General features: G+C 64.6%; 2 protein-coding genes across 9 annotated transcripts in view; one reads left to right on the top strand and one right to left on the bottom strand.

Moving 5' to 3' along the window:
• The window catches only part of TBCD (tubulin folding cofactor D), a 104,380-nt gene that overhangs the window by 55,600 nt on the left and 30,536 nt on the right, over positions 1–18,244 (bottom strand). The window lies entirely within an intron of this gene.
• Positions 10,666–13,669, top strand: ZNF750 (zinc finger protein 750). Its single transcript, XM_016132962.2, has 2 exons — positions 10,666–12,163; positions 12,302–13,669. The coding sequence occupies exons 1-2, from the start codon at positions 10,743–10,745 to the stop codon at positions 13,005–13,007; spliced, it is 2,127 nt and encodes a 708-aa protein (XP_015988448.2). The 5' UTR covers positions 10,666–10,742; the 3' UTR covers positions 13,008–13,669.

The following is an 18,244-nucleotide window of genomic DNA, read 5'->3' as shown; positions in this document are numbered from 1 at the left end:
AGGGTCGGGGAGACGCGGAAAAGACCCCAAACTGCGTCTGCCGAAGCACGAGGCTCACTGCCAAGGAGGAGCCGGGACTCGGGACTCGGGACTCGGCCGCGAGGGCCGAGCCCAGGGCGACCTGGCGCCAGCCCAGGGGCCGGCTGAGCGGGCTGGTGCCAGGCGCTGGGGCGGCCAGGGCAGGGGTGGCGGGGCGGCCCGCGGCGCAGGCCCCGCCCCTCCGTCTGCTCGCGGCCCTGCCGGCTTAGGCCCTTGTCACGTTCCTCGCAAAGGCTGTTCGCAGCACGAGGGAGAAAGGAGGAGGGAAGTCTGTGAGGCAGCTTGAGCTCTCCCTGTCCTTGTTCTGCGGAACAAGATGCCTCCCGGAGGCGACCGTGGGCGCACCCACGCATGAACAGCCCCCTGCAGCGGAACGCCACGCGGTGGGGTCGGGGGTCACCAGAAGCCCTCCAAGGCAGCGGCCCCAGCCCCGGCTCAGGCTTCAGGTTTCGCCTGAGACTTCTCGGGGGCCACAACGACAGCACCAGAAGGAGCAAGGGCAGGGGCCCTGTCGGAACAGGCCAGGGGCCCCCCAGACCCCGCTCCCCGCCCCCCGCAACCCCCACTGTGACGGCTCAGGCTCCCGGGTGCTCCGGGCAGCTGTCGGCTGGGCGGGCCCAGGACCTGAGTGCCACACACCAGAACCTGTGGCTCCGGGCCAGGGAGGTGGGGGGGACCAAGGCCTGCGTGCCCCTCCCCCCAACAAAGCAGCCCCAGCTCCAGGAAACCCCAAACGGCAGCACTGCTGGAGCCGCAGGCACGTCGAACTCCCCGAGCTGCGCACAGGGCTCCGGGCACGTCGCCTGCGCCGTGGCCCCCACGCCGTGGCCAAACCGACCCCACTGTCACTCGCCTTCCATGCCCCAGTGTTTGGTGGTCACAGGAGTTTTCTAAAACGGGAACTCAAGGGCCTCGCTGAGGGAGACGCCGGCCGCCTCTCCCAAGCCCTGCACCGGCCGTACGTGGCTCTACAGGGCCCCAGGTGCCAGCCTGCCACTCGGCTCGTGGCAGGAAGCCCCCAGCGCTCTGCTGCTCCCATGCCACTGGCCAGAAGCCGGGGCTCCAGGCCCAGCGGGCAGCCTCTGCACAGGCACAGGCACAGGCCCGGGGTGCACGCAGGCCCCCCAGCTGGCGAGCACCCAATCCACCCCAGAGCTGGCCCCTCTGGTGCAGGACGAGCCTCAAAGCATGACCCCGAGTCGGATGGCACGGCAGAGCTCAGCACCCCAGGCCTCAGCAAGAAGCAAGGGACATGGGAACAAGAGTGCCATGGAGAGGAGAGTGGCCAGAGAGGCAGCGTGCCACCGAGCAGGCCGCAAATGCCCATCAGAAGCAGGACGGGGTGGACATGGGCGGCCCCAGGGCCCCGAGACCCTGCACGCGGCCGATGGCCTGGAAGCCCCAAGGGGCCACCTCTGCTGGGCGCACGGAGACCATGGTGTGGGACATCAGAGAGTTACCCTACTCCCTGCGAGAACAGGGTGCGTGTGCACAAGCCACGCGTACGCACAGCTGCCCTGCCCTCCGGGAGCCCAGTCTGCTGGGATGATCCCACCAGGTCACCAGCACACGCCCCAGGGGAGCAGCACGCGGCCATCGCACCTCACAGGACCCAAAGGGTGGAGCCTGCATGGCAGGGGGCCTGCGCCAAGCCTGGGCACGGAGCGCCCCTCGGCCTGGAGCCACCGCTGGCCCTCCCGGGCTCACACCCCGCGACCACCGCCAAATCAGAAAGGGACGCCGACGTCGAGCTCCGAAATTCCTGTGGAGCTGTCATTTCCTTCCTCCTCGCCTCTGGGTGCAGCGCCCCGAAAGACAGCGAGCGACTACAGGTGTGGCCGGAAGCGTGGAGACCTGCGCCCTTCGCAAAGGCTGTTCTGCGACAGCTGCCACTCCCGGCACACATGCTCGGCCCCGAAGGGCGCGCACAGGCGCCTGCGGCATGCCTCCCTGCGGACGGGAAGCCCCGGGCCCGTCGGGGAGCGTCCCGGTCACGGGGCTGTGCCCCGCGGCGCCCTCGCCAGGCCTCCCTTCGCAGCACGACGGCGGTGGCCGCGGAAGGCTTTCGGCCCCCACACCACGAGGGTGGACGGTGCCACGTCACAGCGAGACCCAACGCCGTGGCCGGACTGGAGGGCTGCAGCCGCGCAGGCCACACGGAGCTGCCGCGAGCGCGCACCCGGCCCCCCGAGGCCCAGGCGGCCAGGAGCGCACGCGGCCCCCCGGGCTCCCGCCGACAGCACCCCCGAGCAGCCCTTCGGCCGCGGTGCAGCGCTGCTCCGCTGCCCTGCAGGACGGGCGCCGGCCTCTCCGTGCTCTGCGACCGTGACCCCGCTGCGGCGGTCCCTCGCGTGGAGCCCGGCTGGGGCCCGGCGGGTTCACGCAGGGGAAGTGCTTGCCACAGGGCCCCGCTCCCAGCAAGCCGCCAGTGCCTGCCCGCGGCTGCCCCATCGCTCCCCCTAGGGGCCTGACCCCGGGCACAGGTCTCCAGGTAAGAGTGGGCGGACGGACGGCGCGGGGGCCGAGTCCCACTGCCCGTGACACGAGAGGTTCCTTCCTTCTTAGGCACAGGGCAGGGAAGGCGCGCACAGCGACGTGGGGACCACTCTCGGGGGGCTGCAGAGTGTGGACGAGCGCATGGACCACGGAGCCCAGCCTGCGTGCAGCGGAGGCAGCCAGGCCCTCCCCGATGCGTGCAGCCTCCCCAAAGGGCTCACGGCCTGTGGCTCCAGATAACTTGGGGGAAGGGGGGCTCCGGGGACCGCCCTGGAAGGAGCACACCCCGCAAGCCCCCATGCGGCCAGAGACAGCAGCCGGGTCTCACAGGTGGGGAGCAGGGGCCCGGCCGCTGTGGAAGGGCTGGAGACGAGGCAGGGAGGGCCCTCACCCTCCCGCCTGCCCCGCGCATCGTCACGACCCTCAGAGAAATGGAAGCCACTGCGACTGCTGCATGAGGCCCTGAGAAGGCAACGCCCAGAGGACAAAACCTCCTGGAAACCAAAACCTGTAACAGCACGAAAGAAATGCTGGAAGGGCTGAGCACCAGGGCGAGCTAGCGGAAGAGGACCGAGGGCGGCGGCCGCGGGAGCGGACAGCTGCCCACCCAGACCCCAGCACCACCGCCGGCACAGCACCCTAGCACGAGCAGGACCAACCAACGACGGGCAAAGGCCCGGGGGCTGCCTCGGCCTGCAGCGGGGGCCACACGCTCCACGTCCTGACAGGGGACTTCGGGCCCCAAAACGCAGCGGACCAACTCCAGAGCTCCGCGCCCCGTGCCCGACGTAAACTACACCTTTAAGAGAAGCACCGTGACCGAACCCTAACGTCCTGCTGCAGGGCCGGGGGGTGGTGCCGCGGCGGCTCACCTGCACGTGGCTGAAATGGGCTGGCGGGCGGCCACCAGAGCCAGGCGCGAAAGGCCACACAGCAGGAAGTGCGCGCGGGGCCTGGGCTCGGGCGCCTGAGCGTGCGCCCTGTGAAACGTCCCACGTCGGCAGTCGGAGGGGCACAAAGCTTCCCGACAGCGGGGCTGGTGCGGGGCTGACCTCTGGCCCGGGGTTCCCCCCCGGCCGGGCAGCGGGGGAAGCGGACACGTCCGCTCACCCAGCCTCTCCACCCGCCATGTGCTGCTCGCCAAGGCGAAGGTCAGCCCAAGAGACGAGACGGCACGGGACCCAGGACGGGGCCGGCACGGGGGAGGTCAGGAAGGCCCAGGACGGGGGAGGCAGGCGAGCAGGCAGAGGGGCCGGAGGAAACGCTCGTCTTCGTGGAGAGGAGCCAACAAGCAGCACTCAGAACTGGGGGCAGGAGGGGTGGAGGGGACGGAACTGGCAACGGGCCACGTGGCTCGGCATCACGGGGAGTACCACAGCACTCCGCTAAGCGGGGTCCAGGTGGTGCCCCACGCAGCGACGGGCAGGGGGTGGCCGCTGGGCGGCCCCTGCCTCGAGTCTGGCCGCTGAAGTGCGGCGGGGGCCTCGTGATGACTGGCTGTCCGTCGGCCTTTCCGGGGACCAGACGCTGGCCTGTGCTCTCTCTGAGTCCTGAGCCACGGAAGCCCAACCACCCCCCAGAGAGGCCCCCGGAGGGAGATTAAGTGGACAGGGAGGGGTCCTGCTGTCCTCTCCAGGACACCCGCAGGCGAGTGGAGCCATGCGGGAGCCCCCAGACCGGGCACCTGCAGCCCGACACCGCGAGCACCGCCAACGCCCACGGGCTCTGAACCGCCGGCAGAGGCCTGCCCAGACTCCCGAGCCGCGGCGTCAGGAGACACGGCGCAGCGGTGCCCCGGCCTGCGTCTCGGGGCGGCCTGCTGCGCAGCAGCAGTGCCGAGACTTCCACCGCTGCCTCTCACTCTAAGTTACACGGATGTCTAACACGGACAAGTCACGTAAAAATCTCCTTCGCAGAATCTGGCGTCCAAACAAAACCCAGTAAAATCCTAAGTCTGAAATTTTCAACAGACAGCCAGGACCGGGCCTGGGAAGGCCGGCCCCGCGGCACCTCCGAGCCGGGAGCCGCGGGGAGCGAAGCCCAGCAGCGCACGGCACCCTGCCCCGCCCCCACACTGCCGCGCGGCAGCCCCACTTCCGGAGGGCAGACAGGCGGGCTGGCAAGCAGTGTCAGGGGGGAGGGGCACCACGGGCTCAGGGGCCAGGGTCCTGCCTACTTGCAGGGGAGAGGCAGGGACGGGGCGAGTGCAGGACCCCCACGGCCGCCAGGGGTAGAGCTCCGCCAGGGCGCCCCGGCGGGCGGCTCGGCGCTGCCCCGGCCTGTGCTGGCAGGTCTCTGCGGCAGCAGCCCGGCCATCTCCCTCCCTCCCTCCCTCCCGGCTCTCGCTCTGGCTCTGGCTCTCGCTCTGAGGCAGGACGGGGACAACGTCGGCCAGGCGCAGGGCAATGGGAGAAAGGCAGCTGGGGAGGAGGCCGCCGGGCCGGGGCCGGGGCCGGGGCCTCTGCGGCTGCCGGCCTCCATCGCGGGGCGGGCGTTTCGGACCAAGCCCCAGTTCTGCCCTGCTGCGCCCCGTGGGTCACACATGCTGTCTTGATGACAACATCAGGCACTTATCCGAGCCTGACCTCCGCCCGGCGAGTCTCTGTGCTACCCGACAGCGTCTGGGGACGGTAACAGGGCGCTCCGGAGCCTGGAGGGAGCCCCTGGGAGCCACCCGAGTGGCGCTGCCCAGGGCCGGTGGGCGAGGCCGCTGCGAGCGGCTCGGTGGGTGCAAGCACGTGGGAGCAAACGCATGAATCGTAGCTGCGGGCAGGAGGGAATATCAGGTGCATCTCTACGCCCCGAGGGCTCAGCTCCTGCACTTAAACCCCTCCCACCGGCCGGTGCTCCAGTTCCAGAGAGCAGCCGGCGTGAGAACAGCCTGCTCCCCGGGCGCCGTCCCCGTAGCCACCGCTCCGCAACCCCAGCACTGCCGGCCCCTGGTGAGTACCTGCCTTTTCTTCTCAAATCCACGTTTTCTTTCCAAACTACTCTCAGATGGAGCTCAACTCCCTGGCTCAGTGAATCACTTGCCCTGCTCTGTGCTGGAGGATTACTCAGGACCCAGCAGGTGCACCGGGCAGTGGAGACCATCCTTACAAAACTTTAATAAGGCTCACACTTGATTCAAAACCTATGAACATGCTTACCTGGAGATTAAGTCCTCATTTCTACCATAAAATTTGTAAAATTTAAAACAATGCTTAAACTTATATTATTGCCAGTTTCTCACCTTAAAAATAAGCTATGATGAGTATCAACATAAAAGGATCTGTACGTGCGCTGAGACAATTGCTGATTTGAATTTACATCTTAATTTTAAAACTTTTTTAAGTTTAAAGTAGGTACTGTTTTGAAATATGGGTATAAAAAAAAACTTAAGGAAACTGGATCCCTGTATATACAAAAGTAGAGCTCTTTGCTTTGTGAAGTTTTTCATAGGCCTGTGTAAGAACAATTACTGACCAGATCCCTGGCCAAGTCTGAGCCAAGGCAGACGTCGCTTGAGCAAAATATGTCTACATGGGTTGTCCTAATTATTATTTTGTACTGACAAAGCCCTTCCAGAGCTTTAGGCTGGTTTGGTTTTGCCTTTGTGAGGGTGAGCGGGGCAGGCGCGCCAGGCTCGGGGCTCCGGTGACAGGCCACCGCACGCTGAAGCTGCCCCGCCGCTCAGAGCGTGCGTCTGTAAGCTGGGACCCCGGCTGACAGCAGGAAGGGCCTCCAGTCGTTCCCTGGACCCGGGCCTCCGAATCACACTCCAGGAAGCTGTCCTTCTCCCCAGGTCATGGCTGTCCTCAAGTTTACTCTTCGTTTTAAAGAACCAGAAGTCTGGGAGGGAGTGGTGGTTAATCACTGGAAAAGCTCAACTGGAGTAAAACTCACAAAGCTCGTTCTTGCGACACCCCAGTGGGTAGGCGACAATGGCGTGTCCCTGAGTTATGCAATAACGCCACCTCACAATGTCGTGGTTACAGCACGCCCTTCAGGACGTCCCACCTGCCGGGCCCCGTGCCAGGGCCTCTGGAGGAGTCTTCGCGTGAGGCCGGAGCGCAGGCTCACGGGCACGACGGGCTCGGCTGCCCAGCCCAGCACGGCCATGTCCCATAAAGTCAAGCTATAATTACCTCTATTGTGTCCTATCAAAGTTCAAAAAAATCTCCTCCCTCGCCTTTTTCAGAGTTCAGACTCCCTAGAAACCTTTAAACATGCCAGCCACTCGCCCTGGCCCTGACGACAGGCAGGCAGGCATCCACGCTCAGGTGCCTATCGAGTCGCTGGCAAGTCAGCACTTCAGAAACGAGCAAACAAAGCCCTGTGGCCAACCGAAACCGCGGGCTGCTCGGAGCCGTGTGGGCAGTTCCGTGACTCCCGCCCGCTGGTGTGAGCGGCCAGCAGGGTGGACACGCGTGGCCACAGGGCCACCCGCGAGGCCTGCTGGCTTCACACAGCACACGTCGCGGACGCTTGAGAAGGCACAAAGGGGCTTTCCCGGCACAGGAGGGCGCCCCCGCGGAAGCTCCCAGCGGGCCCCGGGCACGTCAAGTCACCACCCCCACCTGCTGCCCTCGGGGTGGACACTGCGCCCACCAGCTGCTGTGGGTGGCTCTGGCAGGGTGGTCACCGGGCTGCCTGCGGCACACAGGCACAGGGGAGGCAGGCGGGGGCCCGCGACCCCGCAGGCTCTGAGCACGCCACGTGGGAGTGAAGGGAGCCCGAAGGTCCTGTCCCCCACCCAGCCCCCCACGGGAGAGGCTCCCACCCGACGGTGGAAACATGCGGGCGCCACAGCCCGCACAGGCCCTGCTCCAGCAAGCAGCCCCTCAGCTCTGCGGACGAGCGTCAGCACGGGCACGGAAGCGCGTGAGACCCCCTCGCCGCCTCCGAGGGCCAGTCCACCCCAGACACAGGGGCGGCTCAGGGCTCCGCGGCTGTGGCTCTGGCAGACGCTGCACCCCAGCAGCGGCCACCGTGCCTCTGTCCCGCGAGCCCCGGGGCAGGAGCAGGGACACGCCGTTCCCCAGGCGGCCCCCTCGAAAGCGGACGAGCGCCTCCGTTTCGCCCCGCCACTCCTCCGGCACCTGCGCAGCCCAGGGAGCTCGCCCGTCCCCACGGGCACCTGCAGCGGCCATGACTCCTGCTTTAACTGGTGACTGGTGCAGCCCTGAGGTCAGTTTGGCCAGAGTCACCGACACGGCGGCCCCTGGGCGTCCACGCAGGCTGGCCTCCCAATCCCGAGACCCTGAGTATGCCCCCTTCCTAGGACGCGGGCACCCCTCACCCTGAGACTGTCCTTGTGAGCCAACCGAGGATGGGAAGGGCCAGACCGAAACTCTACACACAGCCTCATTTCAGTGAAAAAGGTGCCTGCCGACATGACAGCCGTCACCTCTCAGATCCCTGTTTTGGGTGACACTGTGACTGACACCTGAGCCGCCTCCTGTGAACTTTTGAGAAAACCTACCCACGTGGGTGTATTTATATTTTCGCCTGAAGTACCAGCAATACCAAGTAACGCTGCATGTAAACCCGAGGTCCCCAGCTTTTCAGATCCCGAGGGAGCTCTGCCCACCTGCGCTCGCGCCCTGCGGTGTGGGGGGCGGGGCTGTGTCCACTCTCGGTATCGCTGGGGCTCTGGGCTCACACCTGACAGACGTTTTGCAACTGTCATCATTTTGATCATGCTGCTCGCAGCTAGTGATGAAATCATCAGTTTTCAGATCTCTGCCATAACATATCCTACACGATCATGGGAAGCTGCCTTGCAGAGGTTCTCACGCCTTCAGAACCAGGGAGCGTAAGGGGACGTGCCGGCACAGGCCCCGCTGGCTTATCGAGCCGGCCCGGCCCTGGCTGGGATGAGTCGCTTCCTGACGGAGGCGAGGAGGCTGTGCTTTCGTCGCCCAGGGCATATCTGCCCCCCAAGGAACAGGCCGGACTCACGAAGAACTTGTTCCCGATTTCACCTATAATAAGAGGGGAAATTAGGGCTCAAAGCTATGAGTGTGCGTTTTAATTTGCTGGGCTCTGACAAAGCCTCGCCGCTCCCGCGGCCGCACGCATTGGAGAGGAGGGGCAGGGTGGCCTGGGCACCAGGCGACCCACACCTGGCTCTGCCCACGGCAAGGCCTGCTGAGACGGCTCAGGGACCCCTCTCTGGCTGTGGGGCGCCCAGAATCTCCCTTCTCACTCAAAACGCATGGCCCGCCGCTGGCTCTGCAAACACTTCCAGGAGGCCGCAGGCCCCCGCAGAGCCTCCGTCCCGCTGGGCGCCCTCACAGCCAATGTGCCCCTCTGAAAGGGCCGGCCGCATGAGCGCACCAGAGGCAGCAGTGTGAGTGGTGGTTTGTCTTTTTAAGAAACATGAATAAATGAGTAGATAAACCAGTTTGCTTAGGAGAAAATCTGACAGCTTGCTGAGAATCTATGGTATCCAAGTGAAAATTAAAGCTCCACCAGAAAAAGACCCATCACCCCCCAGCTCACCCCGCCCCCCGTGTGGGATGCCAGGAGCAGAGGAGCAGCTGTGAGAGCAGCTCTCGGGTGTCCCCTGCCCGTGGGGGAGCTGCCCTGACCCCGGCACAGGCTCACGCCCGTGGGGGAGCTGCCCTGACCCCGGCACAGGGCTGCCGCTGGGCCTCTCTGTGCCATCCTTGCCTTTGAGGTTTACTGCTGAGCAGCCTGGAAACCAGCAGAAGCTGAGGGCTTTTCCTTGTCACATTTTCATGCAAATTCGAGTGCTGGGCCTGGGTTCCTCACTTCCCAGCAGCTGTCTCCACCCCCTCACTCTCTGACAGTCACTCCAGCAGCCAGCGCGGGATCCTCCCAGACTCCGGCTTTGTTCTCAGGCTGGGAGGCAGAGCGGCCTCTGCCGGAAACTGGGCTGAGCCTGGGGGCGCTGGCGGGCAGGCAAAGCCGGACCCTCCACGAAGGCACCTGGAAGGCTACACACTCACAGCCCCTCCTCGACCCAGGGTCCCGGAGGAGGGCACAGTCCCGTGGCCACGGGGGTTGCCGCTGCTTCTCAAGGACCTGGGTGGGTGTGGCCTGAGGCTTGGATGGCCCAAGGCCACTTCCTAAAGGTTAAAGGCTGGATAGCTCCCTAGCCTGAGCCAGCCACCTCTAAGCAGGCACCTCTCGCTCCTGGGTACCCCCCCAACCCACCCTCCCCCCAAAGTGAGGGCTGCGAAGCTCTGGCTCTGCCACCGGGAGGAAGGCGCAGGGCAGGCAGGCTGGCCGGTGCCCCGGCCCGCCATGCTCCTGGTCACCCGACCGGGCAGAGGCGGGGGTCGTGCGCCAGCTCACTGCCACCATTCATAAGGTGGCCCGTGGCCGGTCACTCACAGACCCACTGACGGCCCCTCGGAGCCCTGGGAGGCGGCGCGGGCGCTCTCGGTGGAACTCCGGGAGCAGGGCGGGGCCGTCCTGTCGCAGTCCCTCCGTCGCTTGTGATGCCCCTGCAGAGGACGCAGTGACTCGCCGAGCAGGGCTGACCTGTCGCGGGGCACCGCTGCACGTCCCAGCCACACGGCCATGGTCCGCAGTGGACACACGCACACAGACCCAGGCCCCCTGCAGTCGCGCTCAGCACACACAACCAGCACGCCGTGACGCCGCTCAGATCCAAAACTCCGAGGACAGGGCAGAGCGGGACCCCAACACTCGGCCTCCTCAGTCCACAACCTGCTGGGCATCTGAGGCCTCAGGTCACAGGGTGAAAGTTCCCCGAACTCAAGAGAATTCAGGTGTTCTCAGACTTGACTGTGACCATGCCACACAGGACACTCCTCTCGGCCCCAAGACTAATTCTTTCGGGGCAGCCTTGAGAGAACAGAAGGCATGGGCGGGGAGGGCGCAGGCGGCTCCGAGCAGGGGCAGCTGGCGCCCACCCCGCCCCAGACCCCGCACCCCACAGCCCGCGCCTCTCCCGGTGCCTTTGCCCTGCTTGACTCCCGCTGCCCACTGCGAGCGCGGGTCCCCGCCAGCCCTGGGCTGCTGCTGACTGACGCTCTGCTTCTCCACTGCAGCTCCTGGCCCCCGGATGAACGGGACTGGCCTCGGCAGGCCTGGGGCACGTGCGGCTGGCGCCAAGTAAAAGCACGCGGCCAGAAAGGCCAAGAGAAGCGGCCACACGCTCTTCACGGCCAGCGAGTCTGATCCGAACCCAGCAGCCGGGAGCAGACCCCCGGGAGGACAGCGGCAGGAAGATGAGCCTCCTCAAAGAACGGAAACCGAAGAAGCCGCACTACATCCCCAGGCCGCCGGGGAAGCCCTTCAAGTACAAGTGCTTCCAGTGCCCCTTCACCTGCAACGAGAAGTCGCACCTTTTCAACCACATGAAGTACGGCCTCTGCAAAAACTCCATCACTCTGGTGTCGGAGCAGGACCGCGTCCCCAAGTGCCACAAATCCAACTCCTTAGACCCCAAACCAGCCCACCAGCTGGAGCCCACTGCGAAGCTCACCCCCTCCAAGTCGGCCCCGAACGGGCTCCCGCACCCAGACGCCAAGCTCTCGCTCGGCCTCGCCAGGGAGGATGCCAAGGAAAACCTGGCCGTGCCCACACGCGTGGCCCATAAGGGCCCTGGGCAGAAGCCTGCTCTGCCCAAGGACGCAGCACAGCAGAGCCCAGCCCCAGAGGCCGCCCAGGCCGCTCCAGAAGGCCTCGTGCGGCCGTCGGCCTTTGTCCGCGTCACAGAGCGCAGACTCACAGGGCCCGGGCCCGCCGAGGCTCCTGAGGCCCGGGCACTGCCCAGCCCCACGGCCAAGGCCGCCACCTTCCACCCCAAGTCCGCGTTCCACGCGCCCGGCTACCCGTGGAAAGTGGGCCCGCCGCTCCTCCCGCCCGAGTTTCCCCCCAAAGTCCCAGCTGCCAAGGGCTTCGGCCCCCTCTCCCCTTACGTGCAGCCCGCCGTCCCCGAGTACCCGCCTCACTTCTACACGGAGCATGGCCTGGCCACCATCTACTCCCCCTACCTACTGGCCGGGAACCCGCCCGAGTGCGATGCGGCCCTGCTGTCCGTGTACGGGGCCCCGGAGCAGAGACACTTCCTGCCCCAGCCGGGGCCGATGCCCAAGCACGTGCCCGCGCCGGCCTCCACCTACGAGCACTACCGGCTCCTGCAGCAGTTCCAGTCCGCCCTGCCCGTCCCCTACGGCTTCTTCCGGCCAGAGCCCGCCTTCCCCTCCTACGGGCTCAGGCTGCCACCCATGGCCAGCCTTTCCCACGATCAGAGCTCTCACCTCCTGGAAGAGGCCGCCCCGGTCTACACGGCCTCGGGCCCATCCAAGGCGAGCTCCTCCGATGCCCACAGAAAGCGCATGGGCTGCGACAAAGAGAGCCCAGCTCCCGAGGCCGAAGACCCTTCCAAAGACGGCCGGAGGGACACAGAAGGGACCAAAATGAGCCCGCGTGCGGGCAGTGCGGCCACCGGCTCACCTGGCCGGCCGAGCCCCACTAACTTCACGCAGACGAGCCAGCCGTGTGCAGGGCTGTGCGGCCGCTCAGACAAAGCCACCCTGGGGAGGCTCCCGCAAGCAGAGCACAGCCTCACGGCCTTCCAGCCTATCAGGAGGAGCACGGAGCGCCCAGGGGCCCAGGCCCAGGACAGAGGCCAGTCTCCCACGAGGTAAGACGGGGCCCCTCCCACACCCCCGGCACAGCACCCTGGGCCATGCTCCGGGAGCAAGGCCGCGGCTGCTCGGCGCGTCCCCAGCAGTGCTAAACAGGAGGGGCCCCCACTAAGCCTCTTCTTTGCTTCCTCCAGCCTTGAGGCCACAGACGACAGCACCCCGGCTCAGACCAGAGGCACCACCGAGGGCGCCGAGGCTGAGTCTGCCGGCGCAGAGGACGACAGCCCCAGGACGACCCCGCTGAACCTGTCCACAAAGCCCGAGGCCCGGCTCGCGGCCCACGACTCGGTGTACGGAGACTTCGCAGAGCTGCAGGATGCACCCCTGAACCTCTCAGTGAAGGACCCCTGCAATGCCCTGGCCCCAAGGCCTGCCGTCCGCAGCCCACCGCGAGAAGCAGAGCCTGCTGCCGCCCCCCACGAAACTGAGCCAGAAGGTGCCGGAGACAGGCCAGCCCCCACGGAGACCGACCGAGACAGCTCTGGCACCGAGGTCCCGGCCACAGCCGCCCCTGGGGAGGCCCAGGACACACGGGCGGTGGACAGCAGTGATGAGCAGAAGCAGACGGCTGCCGTGGCCCTCTGCCAGCTAGCGGCCTACAGCCCGGGCACTGTCCGGGGGGGCGACGGGGAGCCTACAGCCCAGGAGTCCACCTGCCAACGAGACACACCCGCCCTCGATGCCACGGACAACCAGGAGCCCCAGAGTGACCTCAGACCAAAAGCGCAGAAGAGGACAAGCCCACGGGACGCAGGCAAGGCCCAGCAGGGGGCCAAGAAGCCCAAGCCGAGCGACACGGCCAGAGTGCTCACGCTCCGGAGAAGAACGCGGGTCTCGTAGCGCCCGCCGCCCGCCCGCCGCTGCGGCCTCTGCGCCTTCGCAGGCGGACTGCAGTGCCCCGAACCTTCGGCGGCACCTTCGTTTCTCATCTGGTCTGTGGTTACGATGCAGTTTCTTTTCTTCTCAAAAAAATTTAAAACCTGCAACTCTATGTTTTATAACTACGAGGCATGAGCATTAAGAGGTGCTTCCGCTCTGGGTTGTAAAAACGTTTGAATGACGTACTCAGACCGATGAGCGAAACGTCAAATGAGACACAAAGAACTGAAATGTAACTCTTGGGTGTAAACAACAGAAAATCTCTTAAAAATACTTTTCTTATAAGCAACTTAGCACTAATACGAATTGTTTTAACTGTGTTTTGAAGCGATTACTGGAAATGCCAGAAAAAACCTTTTTCAGTACTAGCATTAACATGCTGTATATAAAAACACTGTGATCTGTTATGACTGAATGACACTCAAACACAAAGAGGCTATTTATATAAGTAATTTATTTCCATTGGGGAAAATGCATCACGGGCGAAGCTGTCATCGACATGGTCTATTTCCTTATGCCACGGCGAACTTTCTGACTCAGCCTCATCTTTCACTTCCTAAAATAATGTATATATTGCTAATTTTCCAATAAACTCATGGGTAAACTTTAAGAACACACAAAATGAAGACAAACATGAACTCTGTTATACTTCAGAATATTTTGCTGTAATAAACAGTCAAAAAAGAGAACAGGGCTGGGAAAGCAATTAAATCACAGAAAGAACGTGTTTGTGAGCTGTGTGTGAGCGTGTACATGTGAGCACATGTGAGCGTGGGAACATGTGGGTATGTGTGAGCACGTGTGGGCACACACGTGTCAGTGTGTGGACGTATGCATGAGCACACATGCATGTGAGCACATGTGAGTGTGTACGTGTGGGCGTGTGTGTGCACCTGTAACCAGTGGCCGTCAGGCCTGGCCTGTGCCCACCCTGGGGCTCCTCGGAGACCATCCGTGGGTCCTCGGGCGTCCGCGCGCGCTGGAACGGGTTCCCGGGGCCTCGGCTCCCCGCAACTGCTGCGTGAGAGCAGGCCGCCAGGCGTCCCAAGCCCCACGCCCCCTTTCGCCACTTCCCAGAGGGCATCTCTCATCCGACGCCCGGCCGGGGTGTCAACCAGGGCCCCTGGAAAGGGCGTGTGGTGCGGAGGGTGGGCGTGAGTCACCTCAGCAGAACGTGGGAGGTCCCCACAGAGCTGTCAGGTGAGATCAAAGGACAAAGGCTGCTAAAGCAAAGAAGCCGCACCCAGCTCCCTGTGCAAGTGACAAGGCCTCTCGGCTTAGTCTGTAGGGAAGTTTTTACTTTTCAGCTCTGACACATCAGGCAGAAGCCTGCCTCGCTCCAGGCGGAAGCACTCCTCACAGAAGATCACCCGGACTAAAAGCCCATCCTGTCCGCAGCTGCTGTCCAATAAAACATTTCACACTGCTATTCTGATTAACTTTGTCCCAATAAGCAGGTCCCCGAAAACCCAAACTAGAAAAAATTTAAGTACTTGGCACCTCACAGCCATGGGGAACGTGACCGTGACTGTCCGTCCCGACAGCCTCTTGCTGAAGGTCCGCCACAGGCACAAACGCACGAGGGAAAACTCTGAGAAAAGTGGACGGAGACTCGGGTTCGAGAAGTCGGAGGAGAAATTCCCACAAGGAAGAAGGTCTAAGCACTCCTACGAGGAGCGGGGCAGGTGGGAGACCTGTGACGCCCGGGCCCCGCTGCACACGTACGGTCGAGAGGGACGGGACGGCGTCATTCTAAAACGACGGGCTTCAGGAGAGCAGACAGCATGCCTCGCGACAAGCACAGGGACTTCAGACGGAACCACCAATGTCGCCTCAAGAGGGGATGCAGAGATGGTCGCCCAGGAGGCCACCGCTACAGGCTGCCCCAAAGCATCCAGGTGCCAGGTGAGCCCCATGGGCTAGGCCTGCGGGCACCTCAGGCAGCCAGGTGCCCCCATCCAAAGGCAGCAGTTACAATCCCCACCCTACAGCCCGTGCACAGCACCCGCGCACGCCTGGGCCCTTCCGTCTGTCTGACGGGACCCGAAAGCAGGACGGCTTCCTGCCGACGCCGTGCCTGCCGCAGGCCAGCAGTGCGGGGCCGCTCGCTGAAGCAGCGTTCCAGGCCCAGGACTCAGCGCCTCGCACTGACACACGCAAGAACACAGGCCCAAAGGCTCCGAGGACGTGAGGCTTCGAGGCCCGCCCAAGGGTCAGGCAGGCATCACTTTACGTGACGAGAACCACAGTTCCCAACCGCCCAGGCCCTGCCTCACCGCCACGGAGGTGATGGCCTCAGAGACCGCGGGGCCGGGCCACAGCTCTTCCAGGCCAGTGCAGCATGCACGGCCGGTGACCAGCGGCCCTCTTCACCCACCCAGGGCACGAAGGCGTCCTGGGCTCCATCACGAAACCCCGGCCGTGCTGAAGTGTCGCCTGCTCCACCTTTCCACAGTCACACGTGACCCGACATAGGAGCTGAAAGCTTCTAGCCTTCACACATACACACGACAAACCCGCAGAACATCAAATTCAGCATCGGCACGTGACCCAGCAATTCCACCCTTAGGCACATCCCCAAAAGAATCGAAGACAAGGACTCAGACAGACACGCTTGAACCAGAGTTCACAGCAGCCCTGCTCACAATGGTCACATGAGCCACGGCGCACAGACGGGGAACGCGGAGCGTCCACGCAACGCAAAGCCGCTCCGCCATAAGAGACGTCCTGGCCCTTGCTGCACCTGGCATTAACCCCTGAGACTACACGCCAACACTCGCCGGGGTCCTGGAGCAGGCGAGCACCTGGGGACAGACAGACCAGTTCCTGGGGGGGAGCAGTGGGGAGCTGGCCTTCGATGGGGACAGTTTCCCTTTGGGATGGTGAAAAGTCTTAGAAACAGTGATAATGGCTGCATGACATCGTGACTCTAATTACTGCCGCTGAATTGCACACTCACAAATAGTTGCTGTGACAAATCTGTTACACGTTCTACAGTGTTTTTTAAAAGTTAATCGTGAAATGTGAGAAAACCACTGAACTGTGTGTAGACTTTAAATAGAGGAATTGCATGTGAGATGAATTCTACCTCAATAAAGCAGAAAAAAATTTTAAAAGGACCCTTGAATTGCCATTGAAAGTTTTCTGAATGCTGACAACGACCTTTCTCACTAGTCCTACCAACCGCCCAGAGCAAACTGCCCCCATCACGGGTTTTAACTTCGGACCGAAAGCCACGCCCCACAGGGACGGAACGCAGGGCAGGCGTGAAATGAAGCGTGCAGCATTCGTTCACGAAGCAAAACACGCTAACGGCAAAACCAGATCCCTCCACGCGCTGGGCCCCGGCGTCTCGTGACGTCCACACGGCCAGGAACGTGCAGCACCCAAAGCTGCACGCGTGTCGGGACGGGGGCGAGCCGGGGCCCGCCGGGGGCGCGGGGCAGCGCGACCCCTCCCGGGGCCCGGCTGCTCTCTTGGGAACCCAGGCCCCTGGGGCCTGTGGGGACCGACACGGTTAGGACAGGCCAGCACTCGGCAAGTGGGAGGGCCTCGGCCACACGCGGGCAGCCCCAGAGGAGCAGGCTGACGCGGGCTCCTGGGCAGAGCTGCCGCAGAGGGGGCGCCGCCATGCCGGTGCCCCGCCCCCGCCCCGGTGCGGCGCGCCCCGCGCACAGCCCACTGAAGGGGCGCCGCCAGGCAGGAGCGAAGGCCGCCCTGCGCCCTGCGCCGCTGCTTTTGAGCGACAGCTCGACACGCCTCCTTTACTGCGCCCACACCCACACCCACACCCACACCCACAGCCTCGCGCTGCCTGTCTGTGACCGGCGGGCACTGCCGACACCGTACGTGTGATGGGCCACACACGCCGGCCGGCCTCAGACACGAGCAGCGAAGGGAAGGTGCTGGTTTCCTCCGAGTGGACGGCAGTCGGCACCGCCAGGTGTGGACTCCAGCTCAGTCCACGTCGCACTCGCGCGCCCACACTCACGCGCTCTCACACACACCTGTTTTCACAAGTACGTCACTCAGGAGGGAGTAAAGGAGTAAATAAAACCACGAGAGCAACTCTCCACGCCTGGGGACAGGCGGTTTCTCAGGTCTGACACCGCAGCAGGCGCGACGGGCGAAAACACACAGGAACTGGGCCTGACGAAAAGGCCGAACCCCGACCCTCCGAAGGGCGCCAGCAGATCACCAGCCATCGGAGCGATGCAAACGAGAACCACGGCGAGATGCCACTTCACACCCGCCAGGACGGGGCACCGGAGAGGAACCGACCCCGCTGGCGGGGACGCGAAGGGCACCGCGGCTCCTCACGGCCGGTGTCGTGCGCCCAGCGGCCCCCTCCCAGGTCCAACGCCGAGAGGGCCGAAACCGCGTCCACGCGGAAACCTTCCGCGGGCGCCCACGGCAGCTCCGCTCGCAGAGCCAAGATGCCCGCCGACCGGCAACGAGACTGGCGGACACGGCACAGGCCCAGGCGCGGCTCAGTCCTCCCGCCGCGTGCCGTGACACGGGGGACGTGCCGGCGGCGCACCGAGCGCGAGAAGCCCGGCACGCCAGCGCACTGCTGCCGACTCCGCTGCTCCGCGGCGCAGCCGGCACTCGCGGGGGCGCTGCCAACCTGCCTCTGCGCGGCGCCCTCAGTCAGGGCAGGGGTCCCCCCGCAGGGCGTGTGGGCCTGTGGGGCGCAGTCCCGGCTGGGCCCCTCCACGTTCACAGGTACCCCTTCCTTCTGCCCAGAGGTGCTGGTGGCCACATCGCAGGATGGTCCCCGCCAACCGCAGACAGGGCTGCACGTGGCCGCAGCCCCACAGTCCACCCCCACGTGGCCAGGCTCACCAGCTGGGACACACAAGCCTGGGGCTCGCTGATGCCTCGGCGCCGGCCACACAGCGCCCGGCCTCCCTGCTCAGGCCCACTGCCAAGCTTCCTGAGACCCTCCAGCCCACTCCTCACAGGGTGAGCCTTGTCCCAGGGGACAATGGCGTCACTCTGGGTGGCACAGTGGCGAGGGTGAAAAGTGGTCCTGGGGACAACGGCGTCTCCAACAGCACAGCAGTGAGAGGCCCCAGACCCGAATGTGCAGGGCGCCTGAGGCACTAACGCCCGCTGCAAGGAGCAGCAGCGACCGAGACCCAGGCCCATGCGCGCCCCGGGGACACTGGGCCGGCCGGTGAGGGGCAGGTGGGGCA

This window comes from Rousettus aegyptiacus, unplaced genomic scaffold, assembly GCF_014176215.1.
Source record: "Rousettus aegyptiacus isolate mRouAeg1 unplaced genomic scaffold, mRouAeg1.p scaffold_m13_p_6, whole genome shotgun sequence".
NCBI classification, from domain to species: Eukaryota; Metazoa; Chordata; class Mammalia; order Chiroptera; family Pteropodidae; genus Rousettus; species Rousettus aegyptiacus.
The sequence above is the reverse complement of the archived record's forward strand: the minus strand, read 5'-3'. Positions and strand labels throughout refer to the sequence as shown.

Bases quoted from the DNA above. Each gene is read 5' to 3' on its own strand.
- ZNF750 (XM_016132962.2), top strand. From the start codon at position 10,743: ATGAGCCTCCTCAAAGAACGGAAACCGAAGAAGCCGCACTACATCCCC. The intron at 12,164-12,301 runs GTAAGACGGGGC...TGCTTCCTCCAG, and splicing joins AGAGGCCAGTCTCCCACGAG to CCTTGAGGCCACAGACGACA.